Source organism: Branchiostoma belcheri, unplaced genomic scaffold (genome assembly GCF_001625305.1).
Source record: "Branchiostoma belcheri isolate BF01 breed outbred unplaced genomic scaffold, Haploidv18h27 scaffold73, whole genome shotgun sequence".
NCBI lineage: Eukaryota > Metazoa > Chordata > Leptocardii > Amphioxiformes > Branchiostomatidae > Branchiostoma > Branchiostoma belcheri.
In genome coordinates, this window is record NW_017804387.1 from 757451 (window position 1) to 779504 (window position 22054).

At 42.1% G+C, this 22054-nt stretch overlaps 2 protein-coding genes, 1 long non-coding RNA gene and 1 pseudogene across 3 annotated transcripts; all 4 read right to left on the reverse strand.

Annotated features, from left to right (window-relative positions):
* Nucleotides 1–2881: 2881 nt before the first annotated feature.
* LOC109485183 lies at nt 2882–7745 on the reverse strand (annotated as a pseudogene).
* Nucleotides 7746–11166: 3421 nt separating this feature from the next.
* On the reverse strand, nt 11167–13340 carry LOC109485178. Its single transcript, XM_019788633.1, has 2 exons — nt 13088–13340; nt 11167–12385 (listed from the first exon to the last, which is right to left on the reverse strand). The coding sequence occupies exons 1-2, from the start codon at nt 13290–13292 to the stop codon at nt 12189–12191; spliced, it is 402 nt and encodes a 133-aa protein (XP_019644192.1). The 5' UTR covers nt 13293–13340; the 3' UTR covers nt 11167–12188.
* Nucleotides 13341–14260: 920 nt separating this feature from the next.
* LOC109485123 lies at nt 14261–18832 on the reverse strand. Its single transcript, XM_019788557.1, has 5 exons — nt 18646–18832; nt 17407–17507; nt 16456–16621; nt 15736–15795; nt 14261–14460 (listed from the first exon to the last, which is right to left on the reverse strand). The coding sequence occupies exons 1-5, from the start codon at nt 18830–18832 to the stop codon at nt 14261–14263; spliced, it is 714 nt and encodes a 237-aa protein (XP_019644116.1).
* A 341-nt stretch (nt 18833–19173) lies between these two features.
* On the reverse strand, nt 19174–20601 carry LOC109485190. The gene is made up of 3 exons (XR_002141113.1): nt 20499–20601; nt 19959–20145; nt 19174–19267 (listed from the first exon to the last, which is right to left on the reverse strand). It is a non-coding gene; the product is annotated as an uncharacterized LOC109485190 (long non-coding RNA).
* Between the last annotated feature and the right edge of the window lie 1453 nt (nt 20602–22054).

The following is a 22054-nucleotide window of genomic DNA, read 5'->3' on the forward strand; positions in this document are numbered from 1 at the left end:
TTCTGTTGCTAGCTTGATAGATCTTTTTGCGCTGGTAGGCTGTGTCAACATTTTCCATCCTACGCTTCCAAAATAGTACCGATCTGGCCTACCTTTTCTCTGCTACTGTCTGCTTTGTCCTTTCAAGGGGCTTATACTCTCGGTGGCGCCAATCTCCTCTCCGAGAAAAATTTGCCAGACGACCGTTGGGAAAACTCAAGCTTCCTCATCCGCTCTTCAGCCGTTGGGAGTAGAAATCTCCTCATCCGCCTTCGGGTCAGGCACGCCGAACTATTTACCCATAGTTGGGGTCGTGGGTGGCAGTAGGTCCCAGGTTATGGTGTCCACAATGGTGCAAGGAACAGAAGAAACAGTTGAAAACTGATAATAAAATGAAATAAGGCTGTGGCTTGTAGATGGGAGGGGGGCGACTCCTGTTGGAATGTAGTCTATCTGTCTAGCTTCTTAGCAATACAGAAATAAAGAAAGAAACTAAAAATACTTTAAATCCTGTCTACAGCAAACTCTGGAGATGGTTTTGTGCCTCTAAGGATCATCCCCGCAGAGGATTGAGATGGATTGTAATCCTCTGTGCTGGAGATCCATAGGGGGCAGCCATCTTGGACCGTACCACTCTCCTCAATCATACAGCTGGATTTAAACTTTTGTTGCTTTTTATTTGGCTTTTTGGATGTTAGGTTATTTCTAGTATAAACTCGGACACTGTCAATATTACGATAAAAAGGAATTAATTGTAGTGTAGTGTTGATTAGTGTACAAGCCTGAAAATCATACAGTTGATTTTAATGTTTGGTGCTTTTAAGTAGATTTAGTTTTCATTTTGGATGCTGGGTTGTTTCTAACAGAAACTTGGACGTCTTCAGCACTGCTATCATTACAATAGAGACATATTAATTAGTAATTGCAATGTAGTGTATCATGCACAAGCCTGAAATCATACAGATGCCTTTAAATGTTTGGTGCTTTTAAGTCATTATAATGGTTTTTGGGTTGTTTCTAACAGCTTTCTATATGTTTGAAGTCCTTCCTCATTTGTAAAACGCTGGTCGTGCCTAGCCGTATTATAGTGTGCCTGTTTTCAGGTAGAGAAAAGTAGGTTTAATAATCATGCATGTGTTTTGCGTCATGATGATTTTGTCAGTAAAAGCCCAATACATTTGAGAGTATTGCGAGCATACACGAATACACGTTTTCTGGCATTTTTGTTTTCCTTTTTACTGCATATCTTTTCCATGGCCATTGTGTACCGTCGTTGTGTTACAAAACAAGTATTGTGCACTCACGATATATTACCTCCATGGAGGAAAAATGGGGGTATTGTTTTTGGCGTGTCTATCTGTGTGTCTGTCTCTGAGTTTGTGTTTTCGCACATTTGTAGTCAGCATAACTTCATAACGCCTTTATGGATTGTGATGATATTTGGTATGTTGGTAGCTCGTAGGAAGACAAGGGTCAAGATCAAATATGGGCCTCCTTACATCACTATGCATACTAGTATATTATGTTAATATAGAGGTCATTTGCATAATTAATGAGGACATGTTGACTTGAAATATTGCCAAAAGATAGAAATTTCTCAAGCAAAATACATTTGTAGTATAGTTTGAGTTTAGAAAACCATAAATTTAGATAGATCATGGCAATTATGACCTTATTTCCATAATCAATGAGACAATTGCCCCCTTCAAAGAAAACATTTACATAAACTCTACATACTTCATGGAGGTATGATATCTCCGAATTCTTGTTTCAAGTGAATCTGAAAATTTAGCATTGATAAGCTACACCCAGAATGTTCATTCCAAATTCGACCAATAAAAAATTGATAAAAGACATAACACATACCGGTCTGTAGAGTAGGTGTAATACAATCATTAACAAGTAAAATCTGAGATTTTATACCTCCGGGCTTTTTATTGTATGCATGCTTTCATATGTTGTTTGTTATGTATAGTTGTTAGCCTTCCTCCATTTTCCGTCGATTCTTCGTATAAATCGGGGAAGTAAAGGTCTGAATCTTCGGTAAAAATGCATGTCGAGAACGTCCTAGACCGTATACCGCGGTATTTGTAAGTTAGAAGTCGTAATATACTAGTACGCAGATTGCGCAAGAGGACGTTGACCCCTGACCCATTGGCCCACCCGGAAGTTGCCGATCACGCGTCCTGTGAACGCGTACTAAAAATACCCTCCAAACAACAATTGTTGCGCCTCGCATATAGAAGATGCATGTGCACAACAACAATTGTTGCGCTCCAAAGGACTAGGGTTTTAGACAGAGAATTTATCGAGACCGGACACCCCTCTCTGCGAGAGGTCAGCTTCGTGGACGAGACCGACAGTACCTGACACACGCCAGAGGTCAACGGTCGCGACCGCTTTCACCCTCAGAGGGGTGTTCTAGGGCCACCAAAAGACACCATTTTCACGCCCGAATACATATATACAACTAGAGAAGTAACATTTGCCAAGCAAATGCATAATGTTTACCTTTCGGACATGGTCTGCCCTGTTAATTTTTACTCAAACACATTCACATACGTATATGTACATGTACTACGAGTATATGGTGACAGGAGTAGAGCAGACCATAAAATTGCAACATTATGTAACCCAGCACCAGTCACCATGGTGACAGAAGTCAACAAATTATGTCATTGGCCAGGTCAGAGGTTAGTGTTTGGAACAGAAGAGGAGGAAGAAACTGAGCAAAAACAATATGTTTTCCTTCGGTAAACATAATAAAAACAAAAGAACGTGCATCATCTGCAGCCCAATAACAAAACATATACCGAGTCTCAAAAGCGAATCCGTCCACCCAAACGCGAGAAACAGCTGAAAATCTGAAAACATGAAAATCTAAATCTCTCACAAAACCCTTCAGCGGAAGGATATCTCCTTCCCCGGAGGTAAAAAATCAGATGGTTCGCGTCATTTGTCGCACATCTAGCCATGAAAGCTAACGCGGGATCGCACAGAGCTCAAACGGACGCGGTGACAACGTTATGCCAAGGAAGCCGTCAGTGGTTGGAGGAGGAGCGCCCTCTGGCGTCCTGAAGGTGAAGGACTGCAGCAGGGTCGAGAAGAACAGGAACAGTTCCATCCTGGCCAGCTGCTCCCCAAGACACTCGCGTCGGCCTGAAAATAAAGAATGCCGAGTTGTAATTAAAGACCTTCACCGGGTCAGTCTACTGATGAGGAAGACCAGAGTGACTGGTCGAAAGCTCTAGGTGAGAGAATTTTTTGTGTTGGACCAAAAGTTTTAACTTTAAACATTAAAACTATATTGTCTGCGGTTCTTATAATATCTCTTAGCCTGATAGGCTTGCCTGATACTTACCTCCTGAAAACGGCATGAAGGACTCAGGCTTGTTGATGACGTTCCCTTCCGCGTCCAGAAACCTTCCGGGGTCAAACCGGTCCGGATCAGGCCAGTAGGCGGGGTCCATGTGGAGGGAGTACAGGTTCATCAGTACCTGGATAAGACAAAATATAGGGCTTATTCACCACAGATGGTCACGTGACTCTTCCCCCCGGCAGCAAGCATTGTCCGCCATTAGGGGGTGCAGCATGGTGCCTATCGCTATGGTACGCTATGCCAACTCTTGGCGATAGTTGCGCATTTTGGGCCACAATCTACGTTTTGAACACTCTTCTTGTTAGTAACATTGTCCTTGGGGTTGTTCTGGCTCCATATGTCCACGTCTCATGTTCTCAAGATCGGCTTTTATCTTTTTTTTGCTGATCAGAAAATCGGTGTGTGTGTTTACCCTGGCGTAGGGGCCTATAGATCGCCCCCTGTAGATGTCAACGTGGATAGCCATGGACACGTTAAATCTGTTGAAGCTACCTGTCCCTTTACTCTGTGGTAAATGTCCATGTAGAACAGGGCACTGGCAACTTGTAACACTCACCTTGTCCAGCCACAGTCGCGGCAGTGCGGACTGAGGATGGCGGCCGATGGCCCCGCATTTGTTTGTTATTATCCAGACACAGTCCGGGGCTGTTCCAAAATAGCGACCTTTTGCGTATCCCGACTACAACGTACTTGTCACCACGCAACTGCATGTCCCACAACACTCTCTACACATCCTGATACAACGCTTCCAGACTCTTAGAGGGTTTGAACCGATGTTGTGTGTAAAAACTTCGGCCCAGTACCAAATACGAAGCTAAGTCGCGTCAATGGACTCCGCTGGCGGTAGACGCCGTCTCGATCAGACTGATCAAAACTCAACAAAAACGGGTCAATCCCAACAGATTTTATTTTGTTCCAGTAACGAGAGGTATGAGTGGTGGTAAACTCTTCGTGTAATAGGACAAAGGACAGTTTACCTAACGTTTGTCGGCCATTTCAATGCTTGGAAACTCGCTGTAGGCGCTGTAGCCCCAAAATGGCGTCGCACGGGACATGAGGGGTCGTGACGTCATGATGACGTGTGGTGAATAAGCTCTATAGAAAATACCACCATTCGCATAAATACACACGCTGCAAACCTAACTTACGAATTCGTCGATGAAGGTAGATACAGAAGAAAAACAGGTATTTGGTAACCTTATGATAGTTAGCATTACCTGGGTTTCCTTAGGGATGTCATATCCCCTGACTTTGACCGTCTCTGTAGTGGCGTGTGGAACCGCCAGAGGTATGACGGGCCGGATCCGCATGACCTCCAGCAGACAGGCGTTCACGTAGGGCAGCTGGGAACGGTGGGACAGGGTGGGCAGACCCTCACCAACAACGGCATCAAGCTCCTGCTGCATCTGTTGAAGTCACAGTGTGTTGAAATAACCCTTAATAAACATTGTAAGATGTCCTAGAAGTTACAAGGAATGCAGTTAGTACGGAATGCAATGAAAAGAAACATGCAGTTTGAAAAAAAACAAAAAACTGAAGCCTAAATTTTAAGTGATCTTTGCCAGGATCTACGAAGTCTGACGTAGACCGAAATAGTAAGAGTTGATGCTGACCAGTACCTTATTCTGGATGTCAGGGTTTAAAGTCATGTAGAGCAGACTCCACATCAGAGTGATGGCGGTTGTGTCTATTCCCGCGAAGAAGAGGTCCAGGGCGATGTACATGACGTTATCCTCCGTCAGACCCTCCACCTTCTCCTGCTTCTCAACCTCCAGCAGGCAGAAGTCCAGGAAGTCTCGCGGGTTCTCGCGATCCAGGTTCTCGCGATGGCGAGATATCTCCTCTCTCATCACATTTTCGACCTTGAGAAACTCTTCAGACACATTGATTTTTGCTCTATTCACTGTAAAATACCCGGGGGAATATAGTCAGAAATGGAACGTTTTTGGTGACAAAATGGCTCAGGAACTTTCCTCTTATCTAAGACCTGCCAATCTGATGTAAGCTCTTCACGAGTTGTTGTTCAAAGGGTAGTTGATTTATATGGTTTGTATGTAAGACTGGCTACTTACAAATCATAGATAACGGACTGAATAAAATCTCCAAGTGCGCTACCCACCGACAGGAACAAACCGTAGCAAGGGGAAGACGCCGATGATCTGCCCAGCTACAAGTTCGGTTAAAACCTTGACAACCGCCTCTGACAGTTCTCGGAACGTCTCGTCCGTGTTGTCATAGCGCTGCCCCATCAGCATGGAGGCGATGACGTTTGCGACAGACACAGTGACGTCGTGGGTGATGTCTGAAGGGTTCTCATTGTATTCTGCAATCTGAACAGAATTTCTCAGTATCTGCAAAAACGTGAGGTAGAGGGAAGAGGGAAGCGGTCTCATAGGTTTAACCATGAGTATTATGATCCTACATATTACAGACCACATGCCTTTTTGTTGGAGGTATATTATCAAAACGTTTCCTCATTAGGGTAGAAATAGCACCACGAACGTTCCCAATATAGCAAGAAACAATGTTCATAAAATGTATAATTACTGCTAAAACCTATCTACATGTGGCCCACGAGAATACTCAAATACTATCACAAAAATATTCGAGCGTAATGGTTTATCCTTGGTTTTATCTTAGGCCATGTTGATTTGATTATATGGATGACATCCTCTGGGAACCCCAAAACTGATGCGCGCGTGCGAATAAAAAAAAAGTTTTAGCAAAAAAAAAAGTTAGCTTTCACTATGAAATCTACGTGGTCAAGAAGGTGGAACAAATGGCACAGAATATGTTATGGCGAATAATCTACTCTTCGAATTCATTTCTTTACATTTTTGTCCTTTTCCTTTGATTTTGGCATTCTACGACATTGGTATCGTTTCTAAATGTTTTCCTTGCAACTTATGGTATATTTTTGCTCATTTAGCAAATGTTTTGCACGATTTACAGTATGGTTGAAAACTTTTTTTTTTTGGAAACGGCCGAAAATTCATGCAATCCATATAATCAAATCAACATGGCCTTACCATGTTGCGGAGACAGCCAGCCTCCTCACGGATTGTCTCCTCAATGCTGCCAGTTCCCACCTTCATACCTAGATTCTTCAGGACGGCGCCGGCAAACCTCTTTCTCTGTTTGAACTCGGGCCCCCAGCGTGCAAGACCTAGGTCTACAGGAGAAAATAATTAACGTATATAAGTTATGTAAATTTGCTCCAGTATGCTGGTGTCACAGCGATTTCGCCCCCCAGTGATTTCGCCCTCCAGTGGGGGTGAGATTGCCTGGAGCGAGTCGCCCCGCCTCCGTAAATCTCGCCCCCCCCTCCCACCCCTTAGTTAGTCTACTCTTTTACACCGTACCACATGTGTGGCAGGTACACAAATCTGATTAACAATTCTAACGATATTATATCAGGTTCAGTTGAAGCAAGAAAGCAACCTCCTTGGTTGAAATATTCTCTCTTTCTATGCTCAACAGCATAGGCATCTCAACAACGCAGGATTTGGGCTGATCATTAGTAAAATAGTCTTGAGAGTGTATACATGCAACATAATTCCCCAAATACAACGAAATACTACGATTAGATTATTTAAAGAAATTTGTGTGCTTGGACGTGCTTAAACGGAAGTTTTTTGTAGGAAATAACAGCTTTTTGGTGTGGGGCAAAATCGCTAAAGGGGGGCGAGGTGGGGGGGGGGGGGGGCGAAATCACTAGCGGGAAGGGCAAATCGCTACAGATTTCGCCCCGGGGAGGACAAAATCACTGGGCCGGGGGCGAGATCGCTGTGACACCGACACGACTGCCATTGTATGCCGGACCCACTTACCATCGCCGCACCTTTTGGGAAAGAAAGACATCTTGCCATGAACTATCCTCTGCTTCCTCGCAACAAAAATATCTTAGCAATGCTAACAGCTTGGAAGTGCTTGAAAGAACTTCTTTGCCACTATGGATAAGAAAAATGATTAGGGAAGAAATAGTTACCTTTTCCGCCACCAGACAGAACATCAAACAAGCAATTTGCCGGCCTGGAGGCGAACAGCTCGGACCTGTCCACGAGCGCGTCCTTGACGGCAGCGTAGCCGTTCAGAACCACCACATCTTCCATCCCCATCCTGACGGTGAAGACGTCCCCGCACTACCGCCTCCACGCCGTCAGCTTGAGGTGAGGCGCTCGGCCCAAGGCGAGGAGGTGCCCGAAAACAGGCACTCGTCCTGCCGGGTAGGGAGGCAGGTTTCTGCGGCGCTTCAAGAGGAAACACGCCAGGATAAAGGCCGTACAGAAGACGAGAAAAGACTGAAGAGTCGGCCCAGAGATCTGCAAAATCTCCCGGACGGACTCAGTTATCCAGTCGACGATGGCGGCCATGTTCGCAAAGAATGCAAAAACAGGCGCATTTTGTTTAGGAAAATGACCCGAAGAGGCCGTCTGACGAAATGTGTGATTACACCGGCACAACCGTGTCTGTCTGGTGTGTTTAATGAGTATCTCTCCTGTGCACTTTTTGACTTGTGTGGTCTGAAATGTACCTTCGTGCATTTGTGTCACCCCAGTTTTGTTGTCCCATAAATCGAGGGAGTCACAGGAAGAACCAAGGGTTTGTCTCTAGATCTGCTCTAGTAATACTTTGCAACTGCTACGTTGCCCCTGACCCCAATCCCATGGCTTTGCTTTGTTGGAAAGAAGGAATTTTGCCCTGAAGGTTGACGCACTGTCAACAGTGCAGTAGACAAAGCAGTTAACGATGCGAATATATGAAATATGACCTGCACGCTCTCACACAGTGTAACCTAAGAAATGTCGGTGCCTTTGTAAATGCACCTGAAAGGTTATCAACACGAAGGAAAAGGGTAAACAATGTCCAAACATTTTGGTTAATTTGGGAGCTTTAAAACAAGACTTGGAACAAGTAATCACAAAGGTGAGAATTGTGATGCACTAGACATAGAAGAAGGAAGATCAAGAAACTCTCTGTGAATCAAAGAGTTTGTCAGTTATGTCCAGAACTTGCAACTTGCTTTGCAAATCTTTCTAGTTGTAAGGTCACACCAAGTAAATTTTATAGATGACGTCCGCGCGCGCATTGATTTTGGCCTGTTCCTAGAAAAAAACCCAAGAAATTCTGCTCCCTGTAACTATGTACTATGACCAAAGAGTGACGACAGTGCCGCAATTTTATGCTTTGTTTCTGCAGGCCTGCAAAATTGTGATGAAAGAAACAGGACAGGACGACAACTGCTGTTCCACCTGATTTATTGCTGTTTTGACGATGAATAAAAGACTTCTTGCTTGTTACACTGTGTCACCTCATTCAATTTGTGTCCTAACATTTGTCGTCTCTTAGTATATTTCTAATCTGGACATCTTGTTTTTTAGGGCCCTTCTTGTTTTTTTTTTCGCCCTCTCGCATTAGATTTAGGGTCTCCAAAGGACGTCATCCATAAAATTTACTTGGTGTGGCCTAATATATCTTTTTTTACAGAGCCGCCGCAGCACGGTTGAGTCTGAACAGTGAGTTTCGTGTTGGCTGGTTGGGAAATCCTCCACAGAAAAGTACATGTCTGTCAAAGGGACGGCGTTGTCGGGCTGGAGACATCGTTGGTCACCTGAAGACGTGCTCTCTCGTGGGCAACAGTGGGATCCTTCTGGGTAGCAACTGTGGTCACGAAATTGACTCCAAAGATTTCGTCGTACGAATGGACCACCCGGCCGTCTTGGGGTTCGAAACCGACGTTGGTGGTCGGACCAACATGACTGTTGTGAGTCAGCATTAGCAAACTTCCAATCGGGTGGACAAGTCTTCAAAAATGAGGAATCGGAGTAAGGATGTGTACGAAAGTCGAATTCGTGGTATCAAAGGAACAATTCTGATGGTCGACAGTTCGTCAAGAAGCCAACTCAGAGGGGCACTCACGCGATACAATTTGTCGTTTACGCTCTTGAACACCAAGTCGAGAATCATCGGAATGATTAAAACCAAAAGGAGTGTTAACTTGTGAGTAACTTCATGATTTGATCTGATATGTATCATAACGTGCTCAAATTTGACTCAATTTTAACTCAAATTTGATTCGATTAAGTATAAAACAAGTAAAATCTGAGATTTTATACCTCCGGGCTTTTTATTGTATATTTTTCCATGTTGTTACCTTCGCCAAGAAGGTTATGTTTTCAGTAGCGTTTGTGTGCGTGTGTGTTTGTGTGTGGTTTAGCAAGATAGCTCGAGAAGCAGTGGATGGATTGTCATGAAACTTGGTAGGTGGGTAGCTAGAAATGATGAGATTTTGGCCCCCGCCTGGCGGCTTTCCTAGGTACTGCAGCTGAACTTCCGGTTTTGATATCTCATGTTCTGGACATGCTAGGGTCACGAATTTTGGTTGGTAGATAGCTCTTGGGGTAGGGAAGAAGTGACATGAGTTTGGGTCTCCTAGCTCCTTGTTCGGGAACTGCAGGAGCATTTGTTAAAAAAAAAATTGAAGGACGATAACTCAAGAACCGGTTGACGTATTGTCGTGATTTTTGGTATGTAGGTAGTTGAAGTGATGCTTGACATAATCAAATGGCAATTATGGAAATCAGGAGCTAATTTGCATAATTAATGAGGAAATTCTATAAATCTGCTTTGGAACTATGAAACACTTGTGGCATCTACTTGAGAACGAGAAAAACATCTGAGGATGTAGATTATGTAAATGAGGACCTAATTTGCATGATTAATGGCAAATTTTTGTAATTCCATAGTTGTAACTGCTGCACCCCGAATTTCATACTTGCCACATTTGGAAGTTAAGTGAAGGTGAACATCAATAAACATAATTTATTCAAATCATGACCTCATTTGCATAATTTATGAGGAAGTGCTATAATAGCCTTTTTGTTATGCCTGTCATTTGTTAAGGCTGTCATTGGATGGAGAATATGATCAACTGATATAATCCATGCAAATGAGGCTCTTATTTACAAAATTAATGATTAAAATTGTATAATTCGTCACCCGCAAGGGTTAACATCACTTGGTGAAGGTGTGAGATCGTGGAACTCTTGTTTGTTATGTATAGTTGATGGTGTTGAATTTTATGTGTTAGATTTAGCGTTTCTGGTTGTGTTAATACACTTATACAGGTCAACATTTTCATCTGCAGCCCATACCATGTACCCACGGTAAAAACGCATGTCGAGAACGTCTGAGACAGTATACCACGGTATTTGTAAGTTAAGAAGTCGTAATATACGCCGAAAACATCCAAGATTGCGCAAGAGGGCGTTGACCCCTGACCCATTGGCCCACCGGAAGTTGCGCTGGCAGCCAGCCCGGCGCCCCGCGCGACCATTTTCACACTCTAAGGGGTGTCCGAGACACGAAATACAAAATATTCTTACGCCCCAAAACACATATACAATAAAAACAAAAAAACCTGCACCATCTACAGCCCATTAGCAGAACATACACCGAGTCCCGTCTACCCCAACGCGAGATACAACTGCGATAATATTTCTTTCCTCGATACCTTACACCCCCTCTTTGAAAACCGAACCAGATGTGGACGACACCCACGATACACGCCGAAAATCAAAAGACAAAACCACTTTCACACTCAAAGGGGTGTCCATACGCTGTCAAAACGCATCATTTTCACGCACTAAAACACACATACTAAAAAAGCAAAACAACTTGCACCATCTACAACAATACAACAATAGCAAAACGTATACCAAGTCCCAGACATATCCGTCCACCCAAACGCGAGAAACGGCTGCGAACGTAAAAAGCTTCGTCTCCCACAAAACCCGTCCGCGCAGGGATACATCCCTACCCGGAGGTAATTATTACAGTGTTGTACAAAGCAGCTTGTTATTTTGACTAATGTAGTAGAAAATAACATTCACTTCATCCAGCTTCGTCCCTTTGCGACTATGATGCTACATGGTTGTACACACTCACATACCCTTCACCAGCCTGTATTTATCCATGACTTGTAGTACACAACTTTGGTGTGGTTACAGCACCACAATATACTTTTCCCTATTCCAAACCATACACAGGTACACCCATAGATATTGTCTATCTAGAATCATTTAGTATTATACAATTTTGTCATTCAGAATTCTTCTTACATTATTGCGTATAGCTTCTTTTTCTTTTGTTACGTACAATATAAAAGATAAGAAAATGGAAAAAAAGTTCTCAATCTTGCTGCAACATATTGTTGGCCACACTTTTTATCTACATTCAACATTGTTCCGCTATTTTTCGATGGCAATATAAGTAAGGCTAGAACATATTACAATAGTACTGTATCTACAAGGTGATAACTCTCTCTCTCTCTCTAATTCTCTCTAGGATTGATTCCGCTTACTACATTTAAAGAATCACTGCATGAAATTTGAGCTCTAAGGCCAAGTTAAAGCATGCGTAAAGGCTCTCTTTTTTCACTCAATTGGAAAAAAAGGATTCCGAACCTTCACCCATGATTTAATGTATGATTAAAGATAAGGTTTTTTTGCAGTGAATAACCAGAGAAATTACTTTGAAAACCTAGTTTTGCCAGCCTGAAATTGCATTGGATGACTTTAATTTTTTTTTATATTCCAACATCTAATCACAAGACGTGGTGACGGCACACTCAAGTTTTTTTCAACTTATATTAATGCCGCCACCAACACAGGGGACAATACAACACTCATTTTCACTAGAGCGAAGTGAGGAAAGTCGTGTAAAGTGCCTTTCCCAAGGGCACAAGATCGGTGGTATGTCAGGACTCGAACCCGGGACATCTTGATTCCGAGTCGAGCACTCTACCGCTACGCCACAGACCCTACAGACTTTAATTGACGACTTGTATATGGATGTCGCAGCAGACGAGCCCAAACTCGGTCTGCCCCTGGCAGGTGTAGCAGCCGTGGTTGTCCCGCGTCACGTTCTTGATGTACAGGGAGTGGAACTCGTCTCCGTCGCTGGTCTGCTCGTACAGGTCCGTGTTCGGTAACGGCTGGTCCTCGTACAGCCAACGTACGTCTCCGGCTGTTAGAGTGGGAGGAGATAGTGTTTATATGTGAATAAAACACTTGGTTGTGTAAAGAGTATCCTTACTCAGTAACTTACCAACCTGATGAAACTTTTCACGGACGAGGTAGTATTTAGGCTTTAGTTAGGCCATGTTGATTTGATTACTTAGATGACACCCACCCAAATTGTACAAAGCAGCTGTAAAATGGGCAAATATATGATTGCGACATAGATTAAACTAGAGAAGTAACATTTGCCAAGCAAAGGCATAATCGGACATGGTCTGCCCTGTTAATTTTTACTCAAATTCACATACGTACATGTACATGTACTACTATGGTGACAGGAGTAGAGCAGACCATGAAATTGCAACATTATGTAACCCAACACCAGTCACCATGGTGACAGACGTCAACAAATTATGTCATTGGCCAGGTCAGAGGTTAGTGTTTGGAACAGAAGAGGAGGAAGAAACTGAGTAAAAACAATATGTTTTCCTTCGGTAAATATAAAAACGATGCTAATGTCGTACAATGCCAAATTCGATTCCAAAGGAAAAGAAGAAAATGGAAAAAAAAAGAAAAATGAAGAGTCTATTATTCGTCACACCGTGCCCTGTGTGTTTAGTCATTTGTTCAACCTTCACAAAGATCTCACAAATAAAAAAAAATAAAAAGTTATAAGGAAGATAGTAACGACTGAAGTTCAATACTGTACCATCTCCGAAGATCTCGATGATGACAGGTTGACCTCTTTTGACCTGGATGACGCTGCCTGACTGAGCTTGGAATGGATGAGGCTCTATGATTGGTTCAGGTTCACTGACGGTGACTTCCGTTTCCGGTAGTGTACTAGTGGACCTACTTGATCCCATAGTTACTGCCATGTCAGTCCCTCCCACACCTCCCGGGTCTGAACCCATGTCCACTCCGGAGTTATTTGTGCTTGCTGTGGTCAAAGTTGTATATTGCTTCTCCATTCTGAAAGAAAAATTAGTGATTATGAAACAAGTTTAAACTGTAATTTCCAACACAAGAAAATGGACTCACCCAAATTTTCGACTGTACAATTATTTGTCAAGGAATGAACAGAATGGAGTTGTACAGCCGAAAATTCGGGTGAGTCCAATTTCTTGTGTTGGAAATAACAGTTTAAACTTGTTTCATAATGATTTCTACCAACACAGTCAGTATTGGCAAGAAAATATTTTGAACATTGTTTTATATTCATGAGAAGCTCAAATCGTCATTTCATTGAAATTTTCATTGAAATAATGAAGCAAGAGGAAAGAACCAGACAAAATTTATAGTAAAGATAAAATATGCATAATCTAAAGTTCTAATAAATCTATACACACATTCTTACACATACACGGTACAAAATGCAAACGCTAAAGTGAGAGTGGGTATATGGGTAGAGTATCAGGCAAAAAATATAACGCCATTTCGTAATGCTGAACATCGAATTCATAACTATTAGGCCATGTTGATTTGATTATATGGATGATATCCGCGCGCGCATGAATTTTCGGCCGTCTCCAAAAAAAAAAAGAAAGTTTTCAACCAAACTGTAAATCATACAAAATAGTTGCAAAATGAGCAAATATATACCGTAAGTTTACAAAAAATGGAAAACGATTCCAATGTCATAGAATGCCAAAATCAAACGAAAAAGACGAAAATGTAAAGAAATGAATTTGAATACTAGATTATTCGCCATACCATACTCTGTGTCATTTGCTCAATCTTCAAAACCACGTAGATATTATAATGAAAGCAACTTTTTTTTTGCCAAACTTTTTTTATTCGCACGCTCGCATCAGTTTTGGGGTTTCCAGAGGATGTCATCCATATTAATCAAATCAATATGGCCTAATGTCAACGTCATAACTCACGTGACAGTGGACATGACGTTGGTGACGTTGGTGACGTTAGTGACGTTGGTCATGTTGGTGAAGGTGACGTCAGAGTGAGTCGTCTGAGTTTTTATCCCATGATCCTCCGCGCCATGGTTCGTGTCGCCCGACGGTTCTACAGGACGCCCCGTACTGAGGAGAGCCGAGGTTTCTGTCACTCCGGCAGGCGCCACGTCTACAAACAACAAACACAAGTTTTAAAAACAACTGCAAAAGTTACTTAGGCCACAGCAAGTAATTTTTATGGATGACATCAGCGCGCGCATTGATTTTCGCCTGATTTTGGAAAAAAAACAAGAAATTTTATTGCCTTTTGACAGTGGTCAACATGCTGAAAATGGGCAAAATGGCATGCCTTGCCATGCTGGAACGTGTATGGCAGATAAACATGAAGAAAGGAGACAGGACAAGGCTCTGATTTATTTGTTTTGACTTTTACTTTGATGCAGTGATGAATTTCATTCCTTTCATATGTTCCTACTGAATCAAAACCATTTGTACAATGAAAACATTAAACTATCATAGTTGACAGTAAAGTTAGCACAGTATAGGTATCATTTCTTGTTTAACAGGGTTTATGATGTCAAAATTGGAAAATATAGGAATGTTGTTTTTTTTGGCCCGCCTTGTTTTTTTTCGCCCTCTCGCATTAGATTTGGAGTCGGCGGAGGATGTCATCCATAAAATTTACTTACTGTGGCCTTACGTACGTACATCGACACTAGCTATCTAGTGGTGAATGTCGAGTGCTCGAGTCGAGATCAGTACTGACACTAGTCGAGTCAGTTGAGTTGAGTTTACTGGAAAACGAGTGCCGAGACAAGAATAAATTCTGGAATTTCAGTCCTGACGGAGATTCAGCACTGGATGAAAGCCATTCAATGCTAGAATTCCTGTGCGGAGTTTTCTTCCGCACAGGGCCCCGAGTGCCGACGCCACTTTCCCCGTGAGTTCCGCACTGGGCGGCCAGTGACGAACCCGTTACCTCGGTGCCCTTGCAACACAACTTCGGAAGGCCCTCTATTGTCTGATTGAAATCTATCGTCTGATTGAATCTATCTTGGTGTTGAGACGATGAGAGCGTTTCAATGGATTTTAATAACGTTGGTATGTACATGTAGTTTTTTTAAGTCCTGTAACGTTACAGCAATACGTGTTCCTTTTCGGGTGATAAAGCTACTGGTCGCAATACAGAATTGAATTTTCAATGTACCTGTATCATTTTAATGCATAATCTACTTATTCCATCAGCGTGATTGTAAGCCCAGTATGTCAAAGCCATGCACGACAATGTACATCGAAAAATAGTATGGCAACATTATTTCATTCATTTCCACTGTATGTTTTTATTTTAGTGTTATATGTCCACAAATGACGCCATGTAAATGTATGGAGTCTTTACGTATGAAATGTAAACGACAGATATATTCAGGGCCTAAGCAAAACTCACCGACAGTGTCTTCAAACTTGATGGTTGGTATGTCTGATGAACTGCTATTGACTCTGCTCACTGTAGGATATGGGGTTGTCAGTAGAAGAAGTCATAAACCGACAAATCTGCATGATTGATATGCAGGCCATATTTAGCTTCACCTTTAACTACACAACACGCATGCAGAGTATGCAGCAGGGTCGGCAAACCCAAGGCCGGACTTTCAAGCCACATGAGAGGTCACCAGAGACGCGACCCAGATAGTCTACCATAGACTGAACTACCAAAGAAGAAGAAGAAGAAGATTTAGCTGAAGATAACACTGGTTTCTGCTTAGGGAAGGGTTATTAATTTGTTTGTTCATACAAAAGCTCAAATGGGCCTTGCAGGCCGCTTTTCATTGTTATTGTTAGTAAGTTGATTTAATTTGTTGTTATGCCATTGCCATTAAACCCGTCACTATACCCCGTGAATGCTGGAGCCGTACAGTGTAGTAACGGAAGCTTTTTTTTATTCACTAGCACTTTAACAAGAACCGACGCTTCTATGACTGTCTGTCATCTTCATCACTCCAGGCAACTCTGGCAGACCAGACGGTCATCGAAACGTCGTCTCTAGATAAACATAAAGAATTGGCTATTCCGCTACTATACTGTGTAGTAACTTGTACATATATATCTGTATACCTTATTCCGTTGATGTACTGTGTAGTAACGTGTACATGATATATGTGTATACCTTTTCCCTCCAGTCTGTCGGCCAGCCAGGGGTGTTGCAGGCGGACGGCGTCACAGAAGTGGTAGAAGGTTGGGTCCGGCCGGGCAGGCATCACGTCCAGGACCCGCCGGATAGCGTCAGGCGACTCCAGCTTACTGATCTCACCACCCGTGGACTTAGTGATGCACTGGTGGAAAAAAAGTAACAAGACGATTAAGTTAAGATACAAGTGTATGGATTGATCTTACAAACCTTGTTCAGTTTTTTTAATTATTGTTAGGCCATGTTGATTTGATTATATGGGATGACATCCGCTAGGAACCCCAGGATGTCATCCACGCAATTGTAAAAAAAAAGTGTGGCAAAAAGCTGCGTTCATTATGAAATGACTGAACTAAAAGTATGGTATGGCGAATAACAGACTCTTCATTTTCGTTTCTTTAAATGTTTTCTTTTCATTTAGAATTGATGATGGCATTAGTATCGGTTTCCAGTATTTTTTTTGCAATGAGCAGCATATATTTGCTCCTTTTGCAGCTTTGTATGATTTACAGTATTGTCGAAACCAGTTTTTTTTAACGGACGAAAATTCATGCGCGCACGGATGCCATCCATATAATCAAATTAACGTGGCCTTATAGCTAGATGGTGTTGTGTTTGATGGGCTTATATTATTATCCAGAGTTTACATTTTAAAGTATTATTGAAAATACTTTTGTTGTACGTGTATCAGGTAAAGTAGTACTTGCCATGCTAATATTTCCCCTCTCTTGACGTAGTAACTTCAAAGATTTATATGGTTTGAAATTGAGAAATCTCTTGATAAAGCATTTACCCCTCATAGACTTCAGAGTATTTCTTTTGTTCTACATGTATCAGGTTAAGTCGTATTTGACATGCTAATATACCTACTCTCTTGACGTAGTAACGTCAAAAATATATATGGTTTGGAATCTATTGATAAAGTATTACCCCTCTAGCAACGAGGTGGTCCACCACTGGATACGGGTTGACGTGTTCGACAATAGGTTCCCTGTACTTCAGCAGCTGTTTCTTGTGTTCCACAGTCATTTCTGAAAGGAAGAAGGACAGTCAAAATCTCTCGATTCCCAACGGCTAGTTAGTATCATGAAAGTTCATCTGTGTCAGCAGTTACACAATATACCTGTTTAAAGGTAAAACGTTTGTTCCAACAGGTTTACCTTTAAACACATGACATCGTCCATTGCACATGCTAGGTATCTACATAGATCAACACTGAAACGTTTCAAAGTTTCACTTTGACAGGAATCTGGTCAGCGGTCGACAACAAGACAACTTACAAGATTCATTTAACAGCGTAAATTCCTACAATTCAACTATTTTTCATGCTTAGTAACAAAAACAAAACAACTTACCGTCTACAACATATCTTATGATTGGCCCCTACGAGAAAAAAAAAAGAACGAAGTTAAATTCGGTTTGGGAGAATAAGTACCAATAACTCCATACAATTTGAATCTGAACGAACTGTGGCATTCATTTCGTATTACCTTATAGGTTTTAGGGACGTTTTGGCCCCTTATATCTTTTATGTGGCAAATCGCCATGTAAAGATAACACTCTGTCCTCTTCGATGTGTGATATTTGTACTTCATAACCTCACTAATTCCAACTCTATTGTACGCTAACGTATGGTGCCAGGTGTTTTGCTTTTGGCCTTCAATCATAAATGTGTACTATTTATCATGTAATAAATCATCATGTAATGATATCATAACACTCTTACATTCTTGAGTATATGTTCACTTTTTGGCGTCGAACTCCAGTCATATTTTACACACACATTTACCTAGTACAGCGCAGTTTCTCTTAAGCCCTGGTCACAACCCGCCCTACATGTACGTGCTTTTTGTCCGTACGTTTTTTTGGTAGGCTACGTCTGCTATGTTTTTCTGAAAAGGAGTGGCGTTGACGCACGTCACTCGCACGTCACTCGCACGGTTGCGCAAGGTGTAAGAGTGTGGTCTGCACGCCGCGTCTGGCCGTGAGCGGTTGCGTGCATCGTTCGTTGCGCAAGTGGTAAGTGAGTCGTACGTGCTTACAGCGTACGATCTCTGTGCGATTGCACGTACTCGTTTTTGCACGTAGACAGCACGCAGATGCACGGACGGTGGGTTTGACCAGGCCTTTACGGAGATGAAAAACACCATTATTGTGTGAATCACGCACCTGTTTCCTGTCCTTCTTGACCCGTTTCCTGCCACAGCAGTGCCCGCAGCAGCAGAAACAGCAACAACAGCACAGCAGGAGCAGCAGTAACAGCAGGAGCAGCGCGAACAGGAACCAGAAGAACCCGTACAGCCAGACCAAACTGCCCACAGCTGGAAACAACATATACAGGATGTGAATTGCACATTGTTGAGATCTAAATAAACCAAACCAAACATTACATTGTTAAGGTGAAAGTATATTCTGTTTGAATCGACGTAACAACGCTTCTATCTTTTTATTTATTTTTTTCATTATTATTTTTATTGGGGCTAGAAGTGGCCGTGTTCAATTCTGTAAAGATATAAAACCATCAATACTCAAAATATAAAACCATCATAAACTATTCAAAGTGCAAGTACACTTTTTTGTATTTCTGCATCACATATATTATAGTGGCTATCTTTCAGTGGTACATGATATGGATCATTCCTTCATTCTTTAAGATTTTTAAAGATTATTCAAACATAAGGGTTCTAAAGCTTTTACCGATACGACTTGCAGCTAAAAAGGCGTTTGGCAGTGTCTTGCCCTGTGCTGTGGTAGTGTAAGGCCCTGAGTATGGAACCGCCTTTGGGCTGACCTAGGAGGTGGAAAAGGAATTTTCAAACTAGTATACTATTATTGTGGTTATACTTCAATCTTTTGTTATCATCATAAGTACGATTCTACTGCTTTCTGAATATTTAGTATTGTTATCAATATTATTATGATCACCATCATCGTCATATTTTCTATTACTAGTACCATTGTACAAGTACATGATTATCGTTTCTGGTTTAATGGTTCGTTCTCTGTATCTGATCTTTTTCTTATAAAAATCACTAAATTTCTTTTAAAAACAACAAAAAATGGATACATGTTAAGATTTGCATTACAAATAAAGCCCTAATGGTTAATTATGCCATGTTTCATAAGTTTTGTCACATTTGACATCAATAACAAGGGTTCGCACATTAAATGCCATTTCAGTACCAAGGACGGGACCACATAGCTGGTGTGAACATATTTTAATTGGTTAAACATGTGGTTTTGCCAGGTAATTTTCAAATCAATGACATACAATTACGCCATCAAGAACATACACAATTGTGAGCATGTTTGGTATCTAAACAATGTCCTATTTTAGAAACCATACTGTTTGCGTGTACAATCGCACAACGTTAAGAAGGAAGGTGTTTGAAAACACGCCCGCGACGCCCGGTCAACTGTATGCAAATACTGTCCTTATTTATAGTCCTTATTTGCACTGCATAATTTATTTACAGATGTACCTGAAAGTTGTAGACTGTTCCCGGATACAGATTTGGCACGATCCCAGAGACTTTTCCGTTGTTCGCGGTGTACGCTGGGTAGCCAGCTTGCGCCTGCGCAGATTCCTCTGGGTACAGTTGTACGTACGAGTATCTGTTCTCAGCCACTTCTCTCTTCTTCCTACCGTCATCCATTTCGGTCCAATACCTTCAGACAGATAAATAGGGAACCACTCATTACTCTCAGCTTGAAGCAAAACCAAGCTCTATTACAAATAAATATTTCGGTAGCCAACGCTTCCCTGTGACCACAGCAAAGCGTTCATACATTTTATAGTTTTCTATTTGAATGCAAGGTATTATTTTTCAAAAAGAAAATTTCCTTTTGGTCGACTTGTCTGATCATAACTGTTTTGTTGAGATATTTTCCAGTCCATTTAATGTTAATGTAGTATGGAGTACATGTAGAAGTAAATAGATAATCACTTTTTAAATGCAACTTAACTGTACAGTTGGCTCTCTGTCTGATCTCAACATTGTGTCCCTATGAACATGTCTCACCTGACGTTATAATAGTTCAGAACGCCCTGGTAGACGGGGCTGTCCCATCGCAACCGTGCCGAGTCGTTTGTAGTCCCGGTCACGGCCAAGTTTTGTATGCCTGGGGGAACTGTCAATAAAATGGATACGAATCATAGCCACAACTTGATACCAAGGTGGATTTTAACTTGGTTCTGATTCTTCTAGCAAAACTGACCGCCCCACCATATTTGTGTAAGTATATAGATTTATTACCGGTACCACTATATGGTGGATAAAGAGACTCTTTTTACACAACCAAGTATCTATTGCAGCGACACCTGTGCTATGCAATGTGAACCAGTCAGAATTGCCCTGAGGAAGGTGACAGACGGTCACCGAAACGTCGGCTGAATAAAAGACTTGGTTGTGTAAAAAGAGTCTCTTTACTCAGTGTCTTACCAACCTGGTGAAACTATTCACGAGTGTTAGTGCTGATTCTATTAGTAAAACCTACCACCCCACCATGTGTAAGGGTATGTGTCTATGGGTTTATTGCCACTATGTGTTTATGGATTTGTTAGGACTTCAGTTATGTAACCTATATCTGGTATGGTCCTGATCTCTTTCCTTAATGAAAAGCAGTCCATGGAGCGATTCGAGTATATGTAAAGGCTTAAGGGAATAAATAAACAAACAAACACGCAAGAAACATAGCAAACGATTTTGCTCTATAGAATAGCTAAAACTGGCATTTTGTGTTCAAAGGTAAGTAACCTACTACAGGTCGATCGAATCTGACAGCAAACAAAATTGCGGCATTCTTATGTTTTCCTTAAACATGAAACACCTGGTGCTATGCATCCTGGGAGTTTTACCCCTGGTGCTATGCATCCTGGGAGTTTTACCCCTGGTGCTATGCATCCTGGGAGTTTTACACCGGGCGCTATGCATCCTGGGAGTTTTACCCCTGGTGCTATGCATCCTGGGAGTTTTACCCCTGGTTCTATGCATCCTGGGAGTTTTACACCTGGCGCTATGCATCCTGGGAAAGGGAAAACGGTGAATTGTGAAGTAACGTACTTCCCGCCGAAGAAAAAACGGTCCATGATGCCTCGGGGCCGTCTCCGGCGGCGTTGAAAGCCCAGATGTTGGCCTCGTGAGGCTCGTACAGGCCTGCAGGAGGCTCGGTCCTGGCGAAGAAGCCGGCCTGGGAGTCATTAAACACCTGTTCTGTCCAGTCTCCCGATGGTTTAAAGCGGTGGCGGAGTCTGTAGCCCACCCATGGAGCGTTCCAGTCTTTAGGGTGTAACGGCTGAGGGGAAAGAGTGTGAAAATTAGCGATGGGCGATGAATGCACAAACAAAATAGTAATATCCGAATTGTCAAAGGAAGCTAACTGGACAAGGTAGTATACGTTTTGTAACCTTAGCTTGGTAAGAAAGAATGTAGATACTAGTGCTTAGTAGGCCATGTTGATTTGATTATATGGATGACATCCTCTGGTAACCCCAAAACTGATGCGAGCGTGCGTAATAAAACAAGTTTGGCCAAAAAAAGTTTCTTTCATTATGAAATCTACGTGGTTTTGAAGGTAG

Bases quoted from the DNA above. Each gene is read 5' to 3' on its own strand.
- LOC109485178 (XM_019788633.1), bottom strand. From the start codon at position 13,292: ATGGGTTCAGACCCGGGAGGTGTGGGAGGGACTGACATGGCAGTAACT. The intron at 12,386-13,087 runs GTACAGTATTGA...CCACTCTAACAG, and splicing joins CATCGAGATCTTCGGAGATG to CCGGAGACGTACGTTGGCTG.
- LOC109485123 (XM_019788557.1), bottom strand. From the start codon at position 18,832: ATGTGCAATTCACATCCTGTATATGTTGTTTCCAGCTGTGGGCAGTTT. The intron at 16,622-17,406 runs GTAATACTTTAT...TTTTTCCACCAG, and splicing joins ACCACCTCGTTGCTAGAGGG to TGCATCACTAAGTCCACGGG. The intron at 14,461-15,735 runs GTGAGTTTTGCT...TGTTGTTTGTAG, and splicing joins CAAGTTTGAAGACACTGTCG to ACGTGGCGCCTGCCGGAGTG.